The 22,363-nt window shown below is 38.4% G+C and overlaps 1 protein-coding gene across 1 annotated transcript; it reads right to left on the reverse strand.

Moving 5' to 3' along the window:
• Positions 1 to 222: 222 nt before the first annotated feature.
• LOC104429583 (laccase-15) lies at positions 223 to 3,772 on the reverse strand. Its single transcript, XM_010042428.3, has 6 exons — positions 3,656 to 3,772; positions 3,408 to 3,559; positions 2,783 to 3,027; positions 2,525 to 2,653; positions 870 to 1,814; positions 223 to 677 (listed from the first exon to the last, which is right to left on the reverse strand). Exons 1-6 carry the CDS (start codon positions 3,743 to 3,745, stop codon positions 547 to 549), a joined length of 1,692 nt encoding a protein of 563 aa, XP_010040730.2. The 5' UTR covers positions 3,746 to 3,772; the 3' UTR covers positions 223 to 546.
• Positions 3,773 to 22,363: the final 18,591 nt, after the last annotated feature.

Raw genomic sequence — 22,363 nt, forward strand, 5'->3', positions numbered from 1 at the left:
TAAATAAGCTTACGCATGACCTGAACCTATTGGCTGGCGAGAGGAAATTAGGTCCGGCGGATGGGCATAAAACCCAACAACGGCCGAAAAAATAAGCTCAGTTTCACCACAACCTGGCCCTTGGGCATCGGTCTCGGCGGCGGAAAGGTTGGAACACGAGAGGCAAGAAAATATTGCATCATTTTTATATCATGCCAATCAAGCCAATTTGGAACATGCCAGTATTGTCAGACGACCCATTTTATTAATAGTTGAAATAGTTTTGGTACACATGATTTACAATTCATGTACTAACATCACGAAGAGACAGAGAGATGGGATCGGATCCCATTAAAATGGATAAATAAACGACCATCTTATTCCTAGAAAAGACTAGCTCTATGTTGCGGTGCATCAGCATCCAAATCGATACCATCGCCCACAGGTTATTGAGACGGCATTTTAAACGAAACTAAACGGAAGCACGAAAAACCAAACGCGAATCGCCCGGCGACGGTAAGTGTCTTCATCAGGTCTCCCCCAAAACGGACGGAAAGCGAAGAAGAATCAACAAGGCGGCATGTCGGGTGGTGGCGACAGCAAGTGGGTGTTCGGGGGAACTCCATTCCTCACGATGAACGCCGAGTCCATGCCCCATGTCAGGTGCCGCTCTATGTGGCAGTGCATGAACCACACTCCTGCCCATTTTTGTCACAATCAGTTCCAGTAATTTTCTATCTACGCAATAGATATCTGTATAAATTGCTCTGGATGACATTAATTTAAGCATAGATTAAAAGACACAAGCACGGAAAAGAATATAGGGCCGAGATAATACCAATAGATATTAACATATATAAAGCCTAAGTCAAACATTAGTTCAAACTCACCAGGATTGTCCGCCCTGAATCTTATCGTAGTCCACCCGTTCTTCGGCACGGCAATGGTGTTCTGCAAAGGTGGATCCACCAGATTATAATCCAAAGGATCCTTCTTGAGGTCGAAGTTCCCAAATCCCCAACCAACGACATAGAAGCTATATCCATGCAGATGGATCGGGTGATCAGTCCCGGCCTCCAAGTTCGTCCCCTGGAAAACGAGGTCCACGGTCGAGTTATACTTCAGTACCTTCGCCTCCGTCCCACGCTTTGGCGTCTCCAGGTCCAGCGGCAAGTCGTCAGCCGTGAAATTGAAGATGTATGGTGGGAAGCTGGGAAGCCGGGTTCCGAACACGCCTTTGATGCCGTAATAATAAGCTTGGAGGATGTCGATCGAGGGGTTCGTGAAACTTATGTTGTTCACGCTTGCAGCGAGACGGGTCCCATTGGGGCCCGCGCAGGAATTGTTTGGACACGGGAATGAGTTAACGGAGATAGTGAAGATGAAATGGTTGGTTATATGCTTGGGGACGTCGATGGGGTGCTCGTCGCTCGCTAAGCTTCGGAGGCTGCCGGTGAAATTGACTGACGCGGAAGTGTCGTTGTAATAAGGAAGTTGCGGCAAAGGAGTTGGCGAGGTTGGAGCATACTTTCCAGAGTATTCCATTACGGCCGTGGTGGTTGTGTTATCATAAGCCACACCGAGAGCGCTAGAGTAAACCCTAGCAGCCATATAATAGTGGTCAGGGTTTTGGTTGGCTTTGAGGAGGACGTCGATGGTTTGACCGGGAGATATTGTGATGATATCTCTCGTCAAGGGCTTAGTGTAGCTCGCGTCCGTCGCGACGACCGTGACGCTGTGGTTGGCAATGGAGAAGAAGAGGAGGTCTTGCATGGCCGCGTTGATTATTCGCAGCAAATATGTCTTGCCTTGCTCAACCCTTAATTTGAAAGTATCTGAAACAAAATTACACCGTAAATAATTACAAACATACGGAAGAAAAACTGTAGAGAAGATACCATACTTAATGTCTAAGCCAAAAATAGTTTAAGCACAAAGTCCCACCGTTTGAATATTCCATTTGGGGAACAATCCATCTGAGCATGGTCAACCAACATTTCTTATTTTGATGGTTGGTTGAATTTATCGCATAATTATCATAATTTATTGTTCAACAGCCTTGGGTGGGAGATGGGTCTGCATCAGGAATGAGACAGGCATTTTTCATATTAAAGAACAGAAAATGATAATAAGAGGATGGCAACAGCTCTTGCTAACCCTAAAAACTGACAATTAGGAAATTACACGGTGCATATAATATCATTTTAGGACGACCCTATGGTTCGTCCAGCTTTTAAAATGTTATATGGCTTTCGAAAGCAAGTAGATGCGGGGTCACATCCTTACATGTTGGTATACGCATGCATTAAAGACTATGGGAACTTCTTGCAAAGCAAGCAAGCATCTTGACATTTATATGTGAATATAAAAACCATAGGTGTAGGAGATTTAGTTTAATTTTACCATTAATTTCTATCACACTAGGCAACCTTATTGCCTTTACTTGATGATTTCTCAAAAACCATGTAAGAAGTGGAAGAACAATGAAATAAAATTAGGCCAAGAAGAAGAAGAAGAAGAAGAGTTTAGACATGGCGTCTCTAACCTTGCTTTGAGCATGGGTAAAGATCTCCGGGTTGACCATTGATAGTATAGGCATCGGAAATATTTGGGTCTCCCCCGGTTTTGAGCATTTCATGATAGACCTCCATTATCGGTTTCTTCCACCATTCTCCTGCACATATCATTATGTTTGAAATTTTGAATGATCAAAAATCAATTATGTTTGATTGCACTATACTTTTTATGAAAATGTAATAGCCAACAAGCACATATTAATTACTCAACCAAATTTGTGAATTACCTAATATAATAGGTACTTCAGCATCAGGTTTCAGAAAGGGATAGCTTGAATCTTTTTTGGGATAAATAACAATGGCTCCATGCACAGTGGCTCTTGACCAGTCACTATGAGCATGCCACCATAAGGTCCCTTCTTCTATGGAGAATATCACCTTCTGACTAAACTTAGCTCCTGGCTGTATTGGGCATTGGGTTATATACTCTGGTCCATCAGACCATGGATATCTTGGTTGTTTCACACCGTGCCTACAGTAAAATCTTCCACCATTCAATTAGCACAAATTTTCAAGCAGCCATAAAATGACGTTGAGAAATTGTTCTCAAGAACCATATCTATATTAACAAAAAAACAAAAAGATGTTGAAAAAAGCTAGTAATGTACAAAGAAATATACTAAAAAAGGACATGCTCTCCATATGGTTCGAAATGGCGTGGGCTATGCCTGATGACTTTTGAGTGCCTATATACTCTAAATTTTTGGATCGTCCATGACAACAAGGAAGACACATGAACTACTTTCACATATAAAAGGACACTTCTATCTAACAACCACAACTAATATACTCAGATGCTAATGATAGAATAATCTTCAAGACGATGCTACATAATGTGAACACCATTCATACCAGTGAATGGTAATGTTGTATTTAGCCTTGTTATAGACATCAACAATGATGGTATCGCCTTTGTGCACATATAGAGTCGGCCCAGGAAATTGTCCATTCACCGTCAGGATGTTCTTAGTGCAACATAATCTTTTGTATGGCGTTTCCTCGACCTGTAATATCTCACACACTTGAGCAAAGCAGTCCAACCAATGTTTGCATGCATATGACAATGTGGAAATGTCGGTATAACACTCATTTGAACTTACCACGAAAGTGTAACGAGCCAAAGCTTTACATTGGAGAACGCCGATGAGGAAGAGTAGAAACCCTAAGCATTCAGTATTTGAAGCCCTCATGTGGATTAACTTGGAAATGAGACGGCAGGTGCGGCTAGATTATTTGGAGATTAAGCCGCGAGTGGGAGGTATTTATAAGGCTTGAGAAAGGCTGGAGTGACCCGTGAACGTAGAAGTTGGCGGCGCGGATGAAATTGTCAACATTGAACCGGTCGTTATAACTTTGGACATCCAGTAAAGTTCTGCGATTTTTCTAACCATTAGGCTCTCGAATCGTGGAAAATCATCAGCAATATGGAAAACCCAATGAGAAGGGGGCTGCTTCCACAATTGTTACGTGTTGGTTAACCCTGGCTGTAATACGGTTGACGATTTTCTGAGACAACTAATTATTTCCTAACGAACGTTTCTCGACAACAATACCCTATCATCACTTAAAACGTTACTCTTTCCTCGTATATTGTCGGGCCATATTTTGCCTCTGGTATATAAGTCAATCGACTTGCCCTTTGATTGATGTTAATGGCCCTATGGGTGCGTTGGGGAAAGGCTTTCCCAAAACTCCTTGGGTGTCCAAAATCCTTTAGGTCAAATAGAGTGTGTTTGGCAATTTTTTTTTTTAACCCCAATTCCCAACTGCAAGCCTTTCAAAGGCTGAAAGCCCAAGGCAACTTTAGAAGTGCCTTGAGCTTTTACCTTCTGAGCATGCTGAGCTACTATTCATCTTCTTTTTCATTGAACATGATCGGCATGGCTATGAGCAATTGTCGGCAAAGGGTAGGCGGTTGGGCAACCCCAACAAGGATCGCGCAACATCCATGAAGGGCCACCTAAGGTTGCACAACCAGGCAGCCCTTGCCGTGGTTGTGCGACTTCTTATGACCCAAATCTGTGTCGTCGGTTTTGTAACCCACCTATGGCAACCCAAATATGGGTTGCAGTGAAGTCGCACGACCTCTAGCAACCTAGCGCGACCTCACCACAACCTAGATTTGGGTCACGCAACCTTGCCGAGTGTGACCCAAATCTAGGTCGCCGGAGGTCACACAATCTCACCGAGTTGCATGAGGCCACGCGGAGGTCGCAACCACTTGATGGCACCCTCACCGAGGGTCGGTCAACCCTAGGCAGCCCTCATCAGTAGTCTCCGAGATCACCTAAGGTCTTGCAACCTCATCTGTTGACTGCTGGTGATAGATTTTGATTGTCGACGGCCACCTACCCTTACTAGCCAACTTTTTTATTTTTCTTTTGATGAATTTTTTTTTTTTTTTTAATCACAAAGGTCTTTTGTAAACATAATTTTTCCAAAAATATTTTGCCCAAAAATACTTCACAATGGACTTTCATATTACAATTTAACAAACACAATTTGCATTTTGAAAAACTCATTTAACTTAAAATCATTTACATTTTCCCAAAAACTTTCTCCAAAAGTTCAACCAAACACACCCTATATCATTTATTACTATCCTAGCTACGTTCTTAATCAAGCAATGCGATGAACAGAAGCATTCGATCAGTTTGGCGACGTGCGGTGGTAATCTTGTGAATCAGCTACACTGTTCATCTACGGTGTAGATAGTCAATGTCTTCGTTTTCTGGTCTCTAGTTAAGTCATTTATTTATTTTTTGAAACACGTGCCTTTGCAACTCAAATGAGTTGAACAAAATCATAGAATTAGGAACATCTGCGTCTCATCATCAATATGTTTTTTCCTGAGATCTCATGATGCAGGTGCATTTTCCAAGCCCTTTGATCAGCATGCTTTCATGAACTCAACTGCTTTCTTAAGTTTTAGCGTGTCCATCGACTTGGAAAAGTCGAATTCGTTCACATTTCCGGTTAAACTGAAGGGTTGGCTAGACTATCCTTATCAACAGAGATTCCTATGGTCAGGATAATAGTTACATTTGTTTCGCCTTAATTACTGTCAACTTCAACGTAGATACGATGTAGATACATAGCCACCATAGGAGGGAAAAACCGGTGAGGCGTGCAGCAATCGCTCTACGGAAAATTGACATGTCATTTCTCTACACATAACACGCGTCCATGACTTGCCCTTGTATGAGCCAGGTTCCTTGAAAACAACAACGGCTGTAATCAAAATGCGCCAAACACAGCCAAGCCTTCGAGGAACACTCGCTAACAGTATTTTAGAGCGTAGTAAAATTCAAATCGATAGTCAGAAGGAACACTTTCCATAACCTTTTTCTACACAGTGATTACGGCATCTGTTGAAACAATCTCACGTCGCTTAACTATGGGCTCACATGCTCATTTATTTTCACGCTATAATTTTAGGCCACAGTCCAACCTACATATAAAGAGTAGTGTTAGAATATTTGAATATTGAATCAATCCTTCATTTAACAACTTAAGCAGCTTAATGATTCTAATCTGACTTGCAAAAGAGAGGGAATGTTGAAAAAACTCACATCACTTGACTATGGCTTTATAGAGATATGGTCTCCCTCCACCTATTAACTTAAACTTTTGAATTCGAATTTCTTATCGGCATCATCCATGAAATAATCTACACCTACACCTATTAAATTCCAATTATTAGAAGACTTTAGAAAGATTTAAACTCAGAAATTCATACTCTAATATAATGTGAAATTATGTGAGATTAATGTCATTTGTTCTAAGAGTTTCAATTGTTAGATGAAGATGTGGTTTCATATGTAAATATCGTAACAAATATGATGAAATTAATCGAACTCTCCAATAAACTCAAAAGTGTTGTCAGCCATTGATGGCCTTGTTCTCAAATTAAATCAGCTCAGATGCTTACCTCCCAAAACGATGGATAAATAATTAGCACAATTCACTTCCTTTGGATTATATCATAACACATCTTCGAAACATTAATAGGTGACTTATGTAAGTATTACAATCTCAAAACAATAAACGAGTCATCCAATCAATATCAGTTATTAGGAAAATAGAAACAGGTAGCCTCGCTCGTAGTTCAATTCATTTACTTATTTCTGCTCGAGCCATGTTCTTTTTCGAGTTTTCTGTTTCGTTCGCAGTGACCTTGGATCTCCACAGCGACCGGCCCTTGTTTTCGCATGCGTTAATACTCTTTAGCGGCAGCTTTTGCTTTACAACGATGTGTTTATGGTAACAAACCCGCGAGGAAACCCAATAGCTTACTCATTCCAGTTGCTGAAAATAGCTTCTTCTTTGTTTTTAATATGTTGGACATGATCATTAAATTAACGGGTTGCCTAATGTGCCCCGGCACGCCAAGACTCGGTGTCTATCGCATCATACTGGTAAACAAGTCAAAACACGTGAAATAAGGCATCCATATCTCTAGATCTTGATTTTGCGTGAGGTTTTCATATGAACTGTCAAGGAAAATACACGCTAGTAGTTAGCCCATCTGCTTCTTCTTCAGTATCATGCGTTCACTTTCATAAGCCTCTGCTCAGCGATTTCTCGGCTACAAGACGAGGGAGCACGAGGGAGCAGCGTTGCATCCCAACCTCACAGGAGATTCATTTTTGTCGTAGTCCTTGCAGATCAAGTACATGAGATTTCGTTTCATGAAACAACAACTTAAAGAGCGCGCAAGACGAGTGAAATAGTCTCCTTAGAAAACACAGGACCACCAAATCAACAATTCGACATCGCGGCTTGAAGATTGTCGCAATGTTGTTCAACGAATAAATGTCAGTTCTTGCGGAGGATCAGTCCAACTCTCTTAAAGCGAAGACGATGAGCAGAGTTTGCCTTGTTCTCTTTCTCACAGGCATCGATCTATCCGACTTCTCCTGTGTAAAGCCATTAGTGATTCATTGAGCAGAATTCCACACGCAAACCAAACGAAAATGAGTCATTCCTTGGCGTAGAATGGAAATCTGGAATCTCTATCAGATTAGCTTTTGAGTAAAGGACGAGTTTTTTCGACCAAAAAATAATAATAACAAAGGAAGAGTTTTACAAGTTGGTCTGATAAATCTTAATATAATATTTGATTCGCTTATTTTAGTCGGACTCTTCTTTTAAATTAATAGAAAAAATTAGTTTAAGCTTCATAGTTGTTAGCTTTTGTCATGATTGATTATTGAACTAGTAATGATTTTCTTTCCCTCTTAACGGTTTTTCTTTCTACTCTCTTCTATCTATTTTGTTAAACAACTCTTGTAAGGGTGTCAGATGAAAAAAAAAAAAAAAATCCTACAACAGGAATGTAGTGTAATTGGAGTAGTTAATATATCTTAATAGGCCAATAATTTATTATTCTAATTTTTCAATAAAGGTGAGTCCAACACGAGTTTAGACTTAGGTTCAATTTAACGGGTAAATATATTGGACTTCTATTGCATTGCCTAGTAAGTGGTATTCAAGTTGATAGTTGATTGATGGCCTCCTCCTTAATGGGTATCATTGTTTGGTGAATATCTCCATGAAAAAAAATGTTGGATGTGACTCCTTAATCGAGGCGGTGAATGGTGCCCCTTGCTTCTCACGGCTAGGCCAGGCAATTGAGGTGGAGTTTGAGGGGGTAGATATTGTCCCCATCGGTAGCTACAAAGTCGGTGGGCCAAGTTGGAGATTCTTGAGCTGAAATAATATCGATGCGAAAAGATATCTATTATAAGGGGGAAAATGCCTTACGAAAGCGACTTACACGTGAGAAGGAGATTTGTTAAGGTGCGAAAAGATATCTATACCAAGAGGAAAAATGCCTTACGCAAGTGACTTATACGTGAGAGGGAGATTTGTTAAGATGCACATTTGAGAATGTTACGTGAAAGTCTCGCTTCGATGATGTAATATAATATGAAGTAGTTGGGACAAATACACCGCAAGTTTTATTAAAAAGAAATCGCTTCGATGGTGTAATATAATATGAAGTAGTTGGGACAAATACATCGCAAGTTTTATTAAAAAGAAATGATCACAGCCAACCGCAATATATTTTTTACTTGTTCCTTCGAGAATGACATCTGCATCGCAAGAAGAAAAGCAATGTCCGGGACTGTTGGCATGTGGGCTGCGTAGGATTTATGGAAATGATAATAAGGACGCCGTCGAATGGGTCTATGCGCGGCGATAACGGAGTCTTTCATCCGTGCCATCAATGTCTTCGTTTTGACCAAATATGGAGTTTATTTAGAGCACGATTCAAAATTCTCCTTGAACGAGGCATTGAAAGGGAGTTTCCATACGGAAGCGGGGGCTCCTTTCTAAATTGATTCAAGAAAAACGACTAAGAGGCTTAGTAATTCTTGAAAAGGAAACTAAAAGAAAGGAAATTATTATCTCGAATTGGGACAATTTAAAAAGAAAATTACCCGATCAACACTAAACTTATTGTACCGATGTCAATTGAGTCTTAACAGGAAAAATATCAGAAAAGTCCTAAATCTATTGTATTTGTACCATTTAATCCTAAACCTTTTGACCTAGAGCTAATTCAGTCATTCCGACTAATTTTGACATGGACACCGATTCATTTATATGGCATAGCCGATGCTAATGCAAATCACTTTTAATAATATTTTAATAATTTTTCAAATTTATTTATTTATTTTTCTTTTCATTTCCTTCTTTTATTTTCTCTTTTGTTTTTTTTTTCTTCCCCTCCCTCCAGCTAGTTGCCGACTTTGATGACCAATCGAGGCAACGGCCAATGAGGCTCAAACCTCGCCAGCCCAGCACAAGGCAGCCTCTTGCGAAGGCTCGAGTCTCGCTAGGGGCTAGGTGAGGTGCGAACTTGCCAGCCCTCACCTCTAGCTGGTTGCTAAGGTTCGACAATTTGCTAGAGGAAGGGGAAGGAAAAAAAAAAGGGAAAGAAAAAAATCAAAAAATAATTATTAATATATTATTAAAAATTATTCCGTTAGCACCACCCACCGTACCACATACATCGGTCAGCATCCATGTCAATAATATTAGACCAAAATTAGTTAGAAGGATTGAATTAGCTTTAGGTCATAAGGTTTAGGACTAAAGTAGCACCTTAAAAGGTTTATGACTAGATTGACATAAATGCAAAAGGCTTAGGACTTTTTTTATACTTCTCCCCAATTTTAAACTTTTCAGTTTTGCAAATTTAGCTCAAAACCCTTATGCAAGAGTCCAATATAATCATTTGGATTAATTTTCATCGGAAATCATTGATAACTTGGTAAAGAAGATTATCCTTTCAAATGACGAGACAAATTGGAAGGTCTTTTGACACCGATCTAAGCGACAACGTTGTGTTTGGCACGACTTGATAAAAGAAAAATCAGTTCATGATCCACGGATATCGTCTATTTTTGGAAGTCCGACAAAAAAATATTTGGGTGTTGAGTAGAAGAATGAAATGCTTTGTCCAATAAGGAAATCAATGGATCATCATGCGGAAAAATGTCGTTCTATGTAATGGCAAACTTAGACGGTAAGGAAAACTCATTATTAAGAAATATCATCCTAGTCAACGGTAAACTGTTTGCTACAATCCACCGGCTCGTAGAAATACGGAGGGTAGTTTGCAAAACTTGTTGCAATTTAGTGACGGACGGCCAAAATAATCAATCACCAATCTAACGACGTTGGCGGCCACCGCGAGCATGGGACCGTACTAGTTTGCTGGTTCCATACTGAGTGCTAAGATAATAAATCAGGGGAAGATGAAATTTGAACTCTTCAAAATGTTTTTCTCACACTAGCCGTAAAAAAGAAGCACATTGATCTAATAAAATAGAAAGTGGTAAACAATCTTGAAGGATAGAAATAAAAAGCACCTACGCAGGGTCTTATAAAATGGACCTAATCGAGGAGGATTCCATTGGTCCGTTTTCAAAAAAAGGGATTGTTCATCCGTGCTGGTAAATTTTTCACGGAATTGGTAAACATTCAAAAAAAAATGGTCGAGAAAAACTTCTAGCTCTAATAATTTGTTGGTATAAATCATATGTACTTTTATAATCACTAATTATTTTTGCCAATTTGCTTTAATTTCCAACTTTTCTTATTGTTTACCAACTTTTATTTGCTTTGTAATTATACTTCCTGCACACTCAATCAGATCTAGTTCATCCTCTTAGCAAGTGTGCTTTGCTGTGGTCTGTTGGGAGCTGTTTTTGTTATTCTTGTTCCATTCTATGCACAAAATCGTTGGACTTTATGCTGTTGTGCGTACCTCCATTGGCGGAGATAGACATTTAATTTTTAGACTGGTCTCATACTTCACTTTGAATTTTCATTGATTAAAAGTAGCAAACTCATCAAATTTATTTTTCAGATAATAAACTCATCCCTTCCTTGTGAAGTCGTCAATGATGGTGATTAGGTAATGGACATCAGCTAGCCCCAAGACACGTTTCTATTCTTTAAAAAATTGACACGTTTCTATTTGCCTAGATCACAATCCTCACTTAGACCAATATCCAATCTTCAGATTATGCAATTTCCCTTTGATGCTAACATCTCCATCCCCTTTTTGCTCATGTGTCCAAGCTGTGGTGCCACAATTTGCAATCAACTTTGGGGTTAGCAACTACTACAGTTTTTATACTGCATTCAGTCATGTACAGCATTCCCAGTTGTGTTCCCTATGCTACAAACATAGCACCAATAATAATCTTTAACAAGCCATCCCCAATAATGGTTCAATATCCTACTGGAAACATATTCGACATCATGCAACTTCTATCAAGTTCCGTTGGTGGTCTTAAGGGAACAAGACCCTTCCCCACAATATCCAAAGGTTCATATAGTAAGATAAACCTTTTCAAACTTCCTAGGAACAAAAAGTTGCATTAATTCTCTGCACTAGGTTGAGAGAAACAACACACTTGAGTCCAGAATTCAAGACTCAATCGGACTAGATATGCTCAAAATTAGAACCCCTTGGACAAATGTCTCTTCAATGGTGGCATTACAAATTCATCTTCTTAATTATGATTTTTCTGCTCTTTTGAGGTTTTGCAATTTCGTTTTAGATGGCCTTCTCTGTGCTATTCCAGCAAAAATTTCATCACGAGGTCTCCATTTACTTCTCCTTTAGGACTTCGATTAACCATGATTCTGGTTTTGAACTTGTTGATTACTTCTCCCTTTGCATTCAGTGCTCCAAAAGAACCCTGACAATTAACCCGAGCCTCTTAAGTGAGTGGGTTGTCAGGCCGAGCCCAATAAAGCTGAATTGGTGGGGTTTTATGGTATGGGTAAAAATAAAGATTGCGGAAAAATACGGAAATTCTTTATATATTAAAGTGACAATCACTAATAGATAGCAAAATTTGGATCTCCTATTTGGATACAAGGTTGTTGAAGCACAAATAACAATTTCTATATACGAGTTGGTGTTTGTTCTCATATTTGGAAAGTCCAACATGAACTCGGTCAACATCGTCAGAGAGAAGAAATAGAAGATATGTTTCCCTGAAAAGGCGTCTTGGGTTTAATTTATTTAATATATTTATAAATTCTTTCCTATTCTACGTGGGAGTCACTCTCAAGAATTGGAAAGTCCTCAAGTCCACTATATATATTATTTATATTATATAATATATAATATATATGAAAGTCCTGAAGTCCACTATATATAATAATATATATATAATACATGGCCATGCGTGGAGATGATAGGATGCCGTTGTTGATGCATGCAAAGGTGAACCGCCGTTTCTGAGTGCTTGAGTAGTGGGCTATCTTTATGAGTTTGTTCGTGAATTACATCTAAGAAGATACAAGTGTTCCAGCCAATTAAAACTTGTGAGTTCAATAATTGTATGTTTAATTTCATCGTGAGATTAAAAGATTATTTAGCAATAAATCATTGGAACTAAAAATTGCGTGAGTTATTTGATATAATTAAGGCTTGGGAAACATTGAGAGTATTTGAGTGACTCAAGTGTGATTGTAATCTATGTTTATCACTTGATCTATAGTAAAATTTGATATTACTCTCCCCGTATACATAGGTCACTACGAATCGTAGTCTACAATCAAACCACTTAAATCTATTGTCTGATCTATATTCTTCATTCTATCTATTTTATTATTCGATCGCTTGCTTTCTACAATAATTGGTATCAGAGCCAGACTTAACTGAGTAAAAGCGTAGCGATTGCAATTGAATTGATAGATTTGATGAAAATGATTTTAGTTTCTAAAAGATGTGGATTGAGGATTGTCTCTATTAGATAAAACTGCACTTGCCCCTGCTTGGGGGAAGCTAGAGACAACGGAGCAAGCTAATTGGGAATTACTAATAAACGAGCCATGGGTGTTATTTGGCTAGCTACGAAGCACCAACACTCTCCGAGAGTCTTCGTGTCGTGTTGGACACTTCGACACGTATCCAACACTCTCAGATACTCACCAATACTTGGTCAATACGTGTCGGAAAATCCGACACCTGATCAATTTTTCTGACACTCTTCAACACTCGAGTTGGAATTCCGACATGCGAGTTTCCGACATACAATTCTGATATGTGAGGTCAATTTTAAAAATTTTCAATAAATGAAGAGTCAAAATATATATATATGTGAAAAAAATAAAAATCAATAATAAAAATAACAAATTATAAAAGAAGAAAAACCTAATATTTTCTTCTCTTTTCTTTTGACTCTTATTTCCATGATACACAATTTACCCTCAAGTTTTTTCTTTTCTCTTTCAACACATTTGACACGCAAGTCCATAATATAAATTATTTTTTTCCTTCCAAGTTTTATGGATTTATTGAAATGAAGTTGAATTTGTCAAATTGAAATAATAAATTATATTAATAAATGATGAATTAATGTTTTTAGTATAAATTTATTATAAGATTTTTTATTATTTATTTAGTTGTGAATTTGAATTAGATTAATTTCAAAAATAATAATATATTATTTATATATAAAATATATATTTAATATACAACGTGTTCCAACGTGTCAGAATTCTATATTTTTTTAGAAACGACGTGTCACTATGTCATGTCGTATCATATTGCGTGTTGTGTGTCAATGTCGGTGCTACTTAGATGTTGGCTCGTGAAGGAGCATTTAACATCGTGAAGGAGAATACCACTACGGGTTAATGAAAGCCTTGTCAAATATGTACGAGAAGCCTTCTGCGATCAACAAGGTTTTTTTGATGCGACATATGTTTAACTTGAAGATAAGCGAGTGTGTGTCAGTTGCAAATCATATTAATAAATTCAATGTAATTGTTAGTCAATTGAGTTCAGTTGAGATTGATTTTAAAGATGAGATACATGCATGATTCTATTATCCTCATTAACCAATAGTTGGAATACTATTGTCTTTGTTGTAAGTAATTCCTCTAGGTCAACAAATTTGACATTTGATGGAGTTCGTGATTTGATTCTAAGTGAGAACTTCCGTAAAAGAGAATCTGATGAATATGTATTTACTGCTTTAGTAGATGAAAATAGAGAAAAAAATTAATACATGTGTTAGCAGGGGTAGTATAAGCATGAATAGAAGTAGTCAGTCTAGGACTAGTGATGCTATCTCTTGGAATTTTGGCAAGAAAGGCATCTTAGAATGAATTACCTTTGAAGAACAAGAAGGATAAAAGAAAGTTGATTTTATAGATGATGTTGCAGTTGTAACATATGGTAGTTAGGATAGTGCTGATTTTGTCTTATCTATCACTAGTTATTCATCGTTTGATGGATGAATTGTGAATTATGGTTATTCTTTTTATGTTACACTAGATAGAAATTGATTTACTAATTACCAATGCATGGACGTTAGTAAAGTTATGTTGGGGAACAACAAAGTGCGATATTATAGGTGTTGGCAATGTTAGAATCGGAATGCATGACGGCATCATGAGAACATTGATTAGAGGAAGGCACATTCCAACGTTGAAGAAAAATTTAATTTCTTTGAGTGCCCTGTATTCAGCTAAATGCCAATATACTTTAGAATGTAAAGTTCTGAAAGTTGTTCAAGGTACCTTAATGATAATGAAAGGAATCAAGCATAGTGGCCTATATGAGCTTCAAGGTGAGACAATGACAACTTTTGTCCGAGAGACATCGGATGCATTTATTTGAAAGCATGAATTGTAGCATATGCATTTAGGACACATTAGCAAGAAAAACCTCAAGGTTTTAAATAAAATAAAACTGTAATGCGGTTATGTTGCTAACGAACTGAAAGTATGCAAGTGCTGTGATTTAAATCAATAGCGGAAAGTGCACTTTAGTACGACTATCAAAGAAACCCCAAAAATTGCAAAGGTAATTCACTTAAATGCTCGTAAGTTGTCGCGATTTCCTTCGAGAAAAAGTGTCAGATTTATGTTAACAGTTATTAATGACTACTCAAGGAAAACTTCGATATTTGTGTTTAAATACAAGTTTGATGTTGTTGTTAAGATCAAGCAATTGAGAGCTTTGTTTGAAAAGAAGACTGGTAAGGCGATCAAGCAAGTGCAAACTGACAATAGCATGGAGTTTTACTCGAAGCTGTTAAACAAATTCTGCATGAATGAAGGTATAGTAAAATATTGCACTAATGCTAATGAAAATAATATGTTACGGAATTAATGAACAAAACATTACTAGAGAATGCCCATAAATGCTCACTAGTGCTAGTATGGCTAGAAGATTTTTAGTGAACGTGCTTAGTATGGCGAGCTACCTAATGAATAGATCTCCATCAACTATGATTGGATGTTGGACTCCTAAATAAGTATGATCAAGTATCCGTTATAGATTATTTTGTTCTTAAAATATTTGGTTGCCAATGTTATATTCGAGTTAGTAATGGTAAGCTTGATGAAAAGGCAAGAAAGTGCATGTTCCTACATTATGCACAAAGTCAATGGAGCTATTGGTTATAGTGCTCGAATTAACTTCACATGTTGTTAGCAAAGAAGTTACATTTGACGAGTTTCCAATACTTCTAGTTAAAGTTGTAAATGCTAGTACGAGCACCTAAAGGGGGTGAATAGGTGCGAAAACAAATTTTTGTAGAGTATAGTGTAAAACTTTACTTTTAACCTAAGTCTGTTTAACAAAAGACTTTAAAAAAAAAAGACTCTAACAATTAAATAAAGTTACGAGTAAAGTAAATGAGTTTATAGAAGAGAATAAGAACACAAGATTTATAGTGGTTCGGCTTAATCCAAGCATACATCCACTCTCCCACACTGACAACCCACCGACTGGATTTCACTATGAATCAAAAAAGTCGTTACAATTTCACGTCCTTGATTCCACAGTGATAGAGACTCTACTACACTTCCTCAAGGTCTCACAAATGTATAAACTCTCCTTTGAGTACAAGATTACGCTCAACAATTGAATTGACAAAGAATAATGAGCTTCAGATTTTGGAATTTATCTATTGTGCACACTTTCAAATAACTAGAGCATCTTCCTTATATACTCCTCCATGCCTTCATAACCGTTGGCACTTTCCAAATGAGTTCTTCCAATCTACCTGTTGGACAGAATCAATTAGGGAGATCTCGAGTTATTTAAGAAATATGACGATAGCCCACCAATCATGCTCACCCATACAATCAGGATCTAGATTTCCATAAGTAGAACCTTCCAAGTATGCTTCGCCATTCAACGGATCCAAATTACCTGAATTAATTCCAAGATGAATAATAGATTCCGATATGCTATCTCCAGTTGTGAGATCTTCTTTAGTCGATCGAATCAAATCCTTAAAGAAATACTTGATTCTGGATAAGTCTTCTTCGACGATCTAGAAACTGTCAATGAGGGCAAACTTTGAGTCTTGAGTCTGGCGGTCCGGCGGTCTTCAGACTTTGACGAAAGAGTCTGCAAGCCTTTAGACTAGACTGATGGAAACGTTTTGTCAGCTTCAAAACAAATAAAGAAGTTTTCTTCAACAATCTCCCCATTTTTTATGATGACAAAACTTTCCTACAAATTTAGATATTTTTGACCTGCATGATAGTACTCAAGCAAACAAGGATATCTCACAAAAGATAAATGGATAAGTAAAGATAGTATTAAATCTACATCCACAGGAAATAAGTTAGTCCTATAAAAACAACTATCTTTGCCATGAATACCAACGGCGCTTAAGATACTACAAGCATTAAACGATCAAAAATCCAAATCCAAACTAGTCACAAACAACCAAACAAAAGTAAAGTCAATCAAAAGTCAAATCAAACAATAGTCAAATCTCAAATCTGCACCATCTCTCCCTTTTTGTCAACATTAAAAAGGTAGAGACGAAAAAGAGAATTGAAGAAAATTAAAATTGTTTTGGAACGTGAACAAGCTGGAAATCTCTCATCAATTGTACAATCTCTTTCAGCTTTTTCAAATCCTCCTTCAGTTGTGCCACTTCTTCATCCTTAGCAATTGCTTGAACTTGAAGATTAAGGGCCTGAATTTGATCATGCAAAGAAATTGAAGAGGCTTGACTGCCATTCTGCATCTTCTGAACTTCGCATCCCCGGGCATAAATCTGGCCTCACATCTCCATAAGAACATTAAACAATCTTCGAAAGTCTGCTGAGTTGTTAGTCTGAGTGCTTGCTTCTGCATGATTAGTTTGAGGAGTATTGGCAAATGATGGCATTTCAGCATGATCACCCAGATTTGGAGATGAAACCTCATGACCTTCCTCAAGAAATTGAGAGGTATATACATCTTCTAGATCTGCAGGTGAACGACTAACATCTTCACTAGTAAAAACAATTGAAGAGGTACCTATTTTCTTAGCAACTCCCCCTGTTTCAATGCCTTCAGGCGGAGAGAAGTACTCTTCATGCTCTGTCTCTTCCTGTTCTCCTCTGCACTCTTCTTTTGCAATTCTTTTCTTCCTCTACTTCTTTTCTCATCGAATCCCTCTCTTCACTCCTTTACTCTGTCTCTTCTCTGTCTTGATCCTCTCTCTCCTCTGTCTCTGGAACAAAACATTGTAAGTTTCTTAATGCAAGAGCAGAAAATTGTGACATCTTCCTCATCTTCTTCATCTTGCAAAATGAGTGCTCTTCTTTTCTTGAATGGAGCTGTCATGGGCTCCTTCCCTTTTCGTTTTGCAGCCATAGAAACTTGATGAGACTTGACATGGGTTTTCTCATTGAATCGCTCCAAAGCCTTGTTTAGCTCTTTTAGACGCATTTTGGAAATCATCTTCAGTCCCACCACCATTTGATCACTGGTTCGTACACACAGAATCTTGGGAGGTTGAATATTCAAATATCTGAATAACTTAGTAACAAGTGCTGAGTAAGGAAGTTGGCCCTTGTCTTTCACCATCGATCTATACATGTGAAACATAATAGTGTGTGGCAGAGAGAACTTTTTGTCAATGTTAATAGCATACATCACCCTTGCTTCTAAGTTGGAGACGTCAGTCTTCAAAATCGATTTGGGTCTAAGGCAATTGATCACAATCTTGTGAAGCAAAACATTTGAGGCATTCATCCTCAAGTACGAAATTCATCCTTCCGCCATTCCATCCCAAACAAGCTCTACCGTTGCACGACCAATAGACAAACTAATTGATTGGAATACCCTCTCTCTACTCCAATCACATCAGCCAATGTGTCCATATCAACTACATAGTCCTTATCTCGAACACTGAAAGAGAATCTATTCGCATCTAAGAAACTTAGATTAGAATAGAAATATGCAGTAAGTTATAGATGAGACACTATTGTCTCAAAACAAAAATGTTCAAGTTGAAGTAAGGTGAATTTCTCTCGCAACTTCATGTTTAGAGAATCAAGAAAATCAAAATCCACACTTCTTGGGTTGATTACTTCTCGCTTTAGCAACTTAGAGTAAAGTTTCTTGTGCTCCTCAGAGCGAAACAAATCTGTCATTTTGCTTCGAATATTCGTCGCAACACCCATTCTAGACTTAAAATGAGTGTACATCTTGTCATCATCATTTCCATCAAGTTGACTAAGACCTCTAACACATGGATCGCTTGGAATATTTGCAAAGGCTCTTTCTGCCGACCCTGCAGGAGCAACTCCCAATCATTCCATTGTTCGCAAAAAGTAGGTTTCATTTCGATACCTTTCTCTTTCAAAAATTCATTAATAAAGTTCAAGAGAGTACCTCCCTCCTTTAAGGCAGAGTAGAGCTTAAAGGCAAAGGCAGGCTTTTGAGTTCTTACAGGTTCTGCATCTTCAATAATTTCTTCCTCCGCTCAATGATGAATATCCTGAGGTCTAGCTTGAGGAGAATGACACAGTTGAGAATGTCGTGGATTATGTTGCTGTCTTGGAGATTCTTCTTCCTTGGTGAGGTCAAAATGCGTAGGACCCCCATGCATATGTTATGGTCCCCTGTTCACAAGCCTTGAAAACTTTCTTTGGAAAAACATTATGTGGCACCCCAATCCAATAGGGTCGCCACGGTGCGCTTTCCTTCTTGATACCTTGATTTGAAGGTCTATAAGGTCTGAGAGTTTGTTATTTACTTTTAACGGTCCCAATGCAATCTAAGAGGTATAGCGGAAGTGATTTCACATCTCCCCAACTTCAATAATTTGAAATGATGCACACTTACTAGACAATTTCACAAGATAAGCCAAGCGCTTTTATTTATATAACTTGATGAACAACAAGAGTTGGTACAACAAAAGGCCAAGGCTTTTCTAAAACTCAGCTATAACCCAAAAGTGACCAACTCCACATCAACCATAAACTTCAGTCCATCAAATAGTGCTGGTAGTCCAAAAAAAAGCTCCATCAGCTACCCATCACCCAAGGTCGATCACACCCAACCGGGTCCATCGATTGGTGGCGGCAGCAGCATCCCCAACATCACCCCGTCACGGAGAATGTGTACTGATAGGAACTCCTACACCACGGGGCCTCTAGGTAGGCCCACATCGTACATGACTAGGACTCGAACGTGAACGAACACCAACCCTCGCACACTAACACAAATGTGCTCTATACATGAGCACTCGACATTAACTAGTACGCCATAAAAGGTGCCACGAGAGACAAGTAGCAAAGGCATCTCAATTTGAAGTGTTAGTCCCCAAACATGGTGAGTACAGCCACTCAGCAGCAAAAGATTCAACAAGTTATATCGAGCATAACAATCAGCCTCTAATTTCATACAAGATAGACAAGGCAGGAAGTCAAGGGATAAATGGATATCAATATCATGGAATTCTTCAATATTAAAGCAATTGCAATTCCATAAGAATCATATGCCACACAATCATATCACAATCACGAAACCCTTCAATGTGATGACAACATATCCAAGATAAACAAATTTCAATCATAGGATCAAACTGAAATATCATGTTCCGTTCCATGCCATGCACTCAGTCTTATATCCAGACCCCACAAATTTATAATCAAATCATTCATTTTATCATTCAAAAATGGTTTCATCCCTAGAGGACCAATGTTTGTATCTCTCCGGCATTTGCATCCCTCTAGGCATCACGAAAGCCTCCGACATTCAGCCACTTCGGGCCACCGGGCATTTGGAGCAAATCACGCCTCCAGGCATCTCGTACCCCACCTAGCATCACAAGGAACCTCGAGGGCCTCCCATGAAAATGGTTACCCTGGCCATCCGGATTTACGTACTGACAAGTATATAACCAGGCATCCCAAAGCTCTCGGGGAAAAACCTCCATCATTCAGCCTCTTAGGGCCATTAGGCATCCACAAGGCATCGACTCTCCCGATCCTTTACACCTCCCAACTCCCGGGCCATCATTAACCCGAGGGTTCAATGGGTAACAAATTGCATTCTAATTCACAAATGCATCATCATATATCAAACAAGATATCTCATGAACCTTTTATCAAACAAATCGCATTTTAATTCACAAATGCATCATCATGTGTCAAACAAGGTATCTCATGAACCTTTTATCAATCACAATATCCCACCATCAGCATCATCAAGTCACATGGCAATTCGAGAACTATACTTCATATAGGACAATTCTATAGAAATCTCGAAACAGTAACTTAATTTCTACAATTGCGCAGTTTTAGCAACAATTCCGAATTAATTACTAAATGGGCTCAGAAAATTACGAAATTTTGAACGTTATCAATAAGACCTAGAGGAACACATCTCAAGAAGGCCACTAGGTCAGATTCCATAGGAACCGAGGGTAAAACTTCGATTTTCTTCCTACCCAACATTCTATAAAATTCCAGATTTCATATTTTTGTAGGATAATTATTTCGAGCATCATAATTTGTTATTTTTCTCTGAATTTTTGATATGTTATTCATGAAGATGTGCTCTAAAACTTTCATCAAGGGCTTGAAACCAAATTGTGGCCAGATAATTACATAAAAATTAAAATGTCGCCGGAGGTCACACTGTTTTTCATAAAAACAGTTCACAAGTTCACAAAACTCCTCCTATACATTAGATTTCGACGTCCCATCATTATACTCTATCCATACACACAATACACCTTACCACAGCATGTTTATCACTAAGATTCCTCACGGTCAGAATCTCAAATTCATTTGGTTTCACTTGCAAGTTCAAAAATCCAGCACTCACACCTCATGAAATTCGAAATCCAGCACATGCACCTCATCCACAACCAGCTTTTTTTGATCTAACACCCTCTACATATCAAAGACTCCACATGCAGCTCAAGTACTCCATTCTCCTCACCTATTTCACTTCTTTTCTAGGCATGACAACATGCAACAACATAGATGGAAGAACATTTGCTTGCCTTAAACTCTTTCACTCAAAAGTTGTCCGAAAATGGAGGTCCGGGGGTCACGGCTTGGCCGGTTGGCGACGGGAACCAGTGGCGTCAACGGCAGCAGCTCGAACATAGCGAGAGGCGGCCCTTCCTTATCTTTCCCTCGCTGCTCGCACACACGCACGAACTCTCCTTCTCTCTCTGCTCAGTTTCACTCTCAAACTCTCTCTCGGTCTCTCCTCCTCTCCGTGCGAAGCCCCCCTCCCCCTTTGTTTTGTTCTTTTATTAATTAATTATCTCCATTTTGCATGTAGGAAATTGAACAAAGGACAAGTGTAAGTATAACAAGGACAAGTGTTGGTGGTGAAAGGCATGCTCTCTCTCTCTCCTCCCCTTTTGGTTCATGCGACACCCTTGGGGTGTTTCTTGGGCCTGCTTGGGCCCGAAATCTTGGGCCCAAGAGTCCATAAAATAAGGCCCTAATCCCCTTTTCTTTTTATATAACTTAGCATTTTATTTTTATCAAATTAACTTAAATAACAAAAATCCAGATTGCTTTATATACAAGTATATACACACATATATATACTCCAAATTCTTGCGGCCCACTCAATATCCTCAAGTTCTAATTCTTTAATTTTTAGCACATATAATTCTTATACAAGATCAAATCTCATCCTTTTGGTTCAAAGGATAAAATTGAAATACTATTCCAAATGAACAAATACAAATCAATGCATGTAAAATAAAAACAAAGTCACAGTTCGGTGACTGTCACCTATCCGAGGGTTGTCTAAAATTTTGGATGCCACACATTCTCACAATCTTTGAGAGATTCCAAACTCGTTTCGCAAGAAAGATGAAAACTTTGAGGATTAAACTAGAGAGTAAAAGAGAGAAGATGATGTTCTTTGCTTTCTAGGGTTTTGTGAGTAAAGCAGAAGAAAACAAACTAGTATATAAGGCAATCGAAACGAAGTATACGGAATGTCGTAAAAGGAAAAATAGAAAATGCCTTTTTCAAAAATAACAACCTTT

This window comes from Eucalyptus grandis, chromosome 10, assembly GCF_016545825.1.
Source record: "Eucalyptus grandis isolate ANBG69807.140 chromosome 10, ASM1654582v1, whole genome shotgun sequence".
NCBI classification, from domain to species: Eukaryota; Viridiplantae; Streptophyta; class Magnoliopsida; order Myrtales; family Myrtaceae; genus Eucalyptus; species Eucalyptus grandis.